This window comes from Octopus bimaculoides, chromosome 3, assembly GCF_001194135.2.
Source record: "Octopus bimaculoides isolate UCB-OBI-ISO-001 chromosome 3, ASM119413v2, whole genome shotgun sequence".
Taxonomy (NCBI): Eukaryota; Metazoa; Mollusca; class Cephalopoda; order Octopoda; family Octopodidae; genus Octopus; species Octopus bimaculoides.
In genome coordinates this window covers 31045795-31048563 of record NC_068983.1, presented here as the reverse complement: position 1 = coordinate 31048563, position 2769 = coordinate 31045795, and the positions used below count along the sequence as shown (strand labels likewise).

At 33.6% G+C, this 2769-nt stretch overlaps 1 protein-coding gene across 1 annotated transcript in view; it reads right to left on the bottom strand.

The window, feature by feature from the left end:
* LOC106881531 (dTDP-D-glucose 4,6-dehydratase) overlaps positions 1-2769 on the bottom strand; it is a 34237-nt gene that overhangs the window by 14746 nt on the left and 16722 nt on the right. Inside the window, exons 6-7 of the mRNA XM_052966122.1 lie at positions 1656-1798; positions 274-372 (exon numbers count right to left, since the gene is read on the bottom strand). Coding sequence (XP_052822082.1) covers positions 274-372; positions 1656-1798 — 242 coding nt within the window. The remainder of the gene's footprint in view (positions 1-273; positions 373-1655; positions 1799-2769) is intronic.

Genomic DNA, 2769 nt, shown 5'->3' with positions numbered 1-2769 from the left:
ACACACACACACACACACACACACACACACACACACACACACACACATATATATATATAAGAAAACAATTATCTTATGAACGTAAGTTCATAAGATAATCGTTTATTCCTTTGTCATCTCTTTTTTTTTAGTTGTGCCATGTAGTTGTAAAGACAACTTCTTAACCATGCAGCCGTGTCTGTGCCAAGGAAAATTGTTGGTGATGGTTTCAGATGAAGCTGAACACCCCCAATATCAACAAATATACACAATAGAAAAAAAAAAGTTTTTTACCTTGTAAGTTCTCCAGTATGACATCACAATGCACTCTGCTGCAGCTTTAGTTGCAGCGTATGGATTGCTTGGTTGGAAGCAACTTTCCTCACAACATATCTTGTAATAAATATAAGAAGAAAATATTTCGATTAGCTTACATTCAATGTAATTTCTAACAGAAACAAAGCCTCCCATTTTAAGGGATACTATAATATATTATATATATATTAACCTTAATATTTGATTTAACTTCATTTTATTGACATAATAATACTGAAATGCAAAATAATACTGAAATGCAAAATGGAATTTGGACAACGAACTGCTAGGTAAATATTGCAAGACAATTTGTTTGGTACTTGATGATATCAATCCATTTTCATGTAATGTTAACCTTACTAATTTTATTTGAAATGCAGTAAACTAAAAATATTGCAAATATACACCCAAAAATTGAGAGTAATACTCTGAGAGAAGTAAAATCTTAAAGTTTTGGTTGTGTATGTATAAGTATGAGGACATGGATGACTAATGGGATAGGGTACTGGATAATCAACAATAAAGTTTATAGCTTGAATCATATTACTGATATTGTATCATGTCCATGTCCAAGATATCTCACTTTCAAATTACCTTGTCTTCCTTGATATAAGCAGGTACAACAGCTTTCATCTCACTGCTCTTCATGGTGACAACACTACCCAATTGATAAGTGCATTTCCAACTCATAATAGTGACTTCAACTTCTTTGTGGATTTACAGAATTGCTACTATCACACTGGAATTTAGCCTCAGACCAGAGTTTCTTAATCATCTTGGCCCAATTTGCCATTGGATTTGGCATGTGTCATGAATAATTTTTGAAAACGTTATGTAATGACAAGGAAATTGACCCAAAGTGTTTCGAGCTTTTAGCAATATTCTATTCAAAGAAGGATTCTGTTCATTTTATTCTCAAGATAAAGCTGGTTTTCAGAGATTCCTGACTTTTCTCTTTGAAAGTTTTCTGAGTAATGTGATTTTACTAAATATGCATATTTCGTAATAATCTGTGAGAACACAATGAAATTAATGTTTTTTTCTCTTTTTACTGAAGTCTTCAGTTCAGTAACACTGAACAATTCCAATGTTAATGGATTTGCTAAATTTAGATTTTAATTTGTAAACATGTTTTATGAAACGTGTATAACATTCTACAGGAAACCATGCTTGTGTATCCTCTTGATTCAACAACGATATTTGTTCTGATTGCAACATTATTCATGAGACTGATTTTATAAGACAAAAGAAAAAAGATGTAGCAGAATTTCAAGCCTGTTGTTTTATTTCTGAATTAACTTAAATCTGTTGAATTAATAATTATGATCACTTTTAATTAATATTAATGTCAAAAAACTCACTTCATTATGTGCACCACCATATATTTCATCTGTGCTCATGTGGAAAAATAATTTTATATTCAGATCTTTAGCAGCATTTATGAGAACATGGCTTCCATAAACATTTGTCAATGAAAATTCCAGGGGATTTTCAAATGACAAATCTGAAAAATCAAAAGAAAATGGAAAAAGTGCAATAAAACATATTAGGTGTTGTGTTAGTATCATAAATAAATATTGGGAATGCATGAAAGGTTGAATGAAGAGTGGGTAGAACAAGCAGCCAAGAAGTCAGTGGTACATATTGATCAAGATGTTTAACTCAAGGAGTATAACTTACTCTAAGAACGAATCGCAAAGCAAAGGCAGTACTATCAAAAGAATGATTGTTTTGTTTGCTTCTGATGTTATTGCTGTATTGAAGTCCTTAATCCTTACATGTATCTTCATGTCTTACACTATACCCACCACCTTTTCCTTTCTTTCCTGTACTCGTTCTCTTTCGTTGAAATAACTTTGAACATCATCCTGGAATGTCACACACGTCAACTTTCTTAATCTCTTGCTGAAAGTTAAACTAATAGTTACACCTTGTTTCACTTTGTCTATTCCATGACATTCACCATTAATTTTGGACTTGTGTGTGAGTGTGTGCGTGTGTGCGCGTACGTACGTGTGTGTGTGTGTGTGTGTACACGGGTTTGTATGTATGTATGTACGTATGTATGCATGTGTGCGTGCGTGCGTGCACGCGGGCGTATTTGTGCCCGTTTGTGTTTTTATGTAATGGTATAATATTTGGTTGGTTGACAAAACAAAAATTTGTGCAAAATCCAAAAACAAATATATTTATCGTTATCAAAAAATTGCTGTCGTTGCAGCGACGACGAAAGAAATATTTACACCAAGTGAGTCAGTTTGTGTGTGTCAGTGCGAGATGTATGTGTCAGCAATGATAATGGGTTGTTGAAGTCGTCGAATTTCTTAGCCGAAGATGAGCGATGAAAGTTTCGGGAGCAGTTTGATTTTAGCTGCATCACAACCACTAGTCAGTTACTAGAAAAGCGTTCTTTGTCTGTCTGTCTCCCTCTCTCTCTCTCTCTTTCTCTCTCTCTCTCTCTCTCTCTCTCTCTCT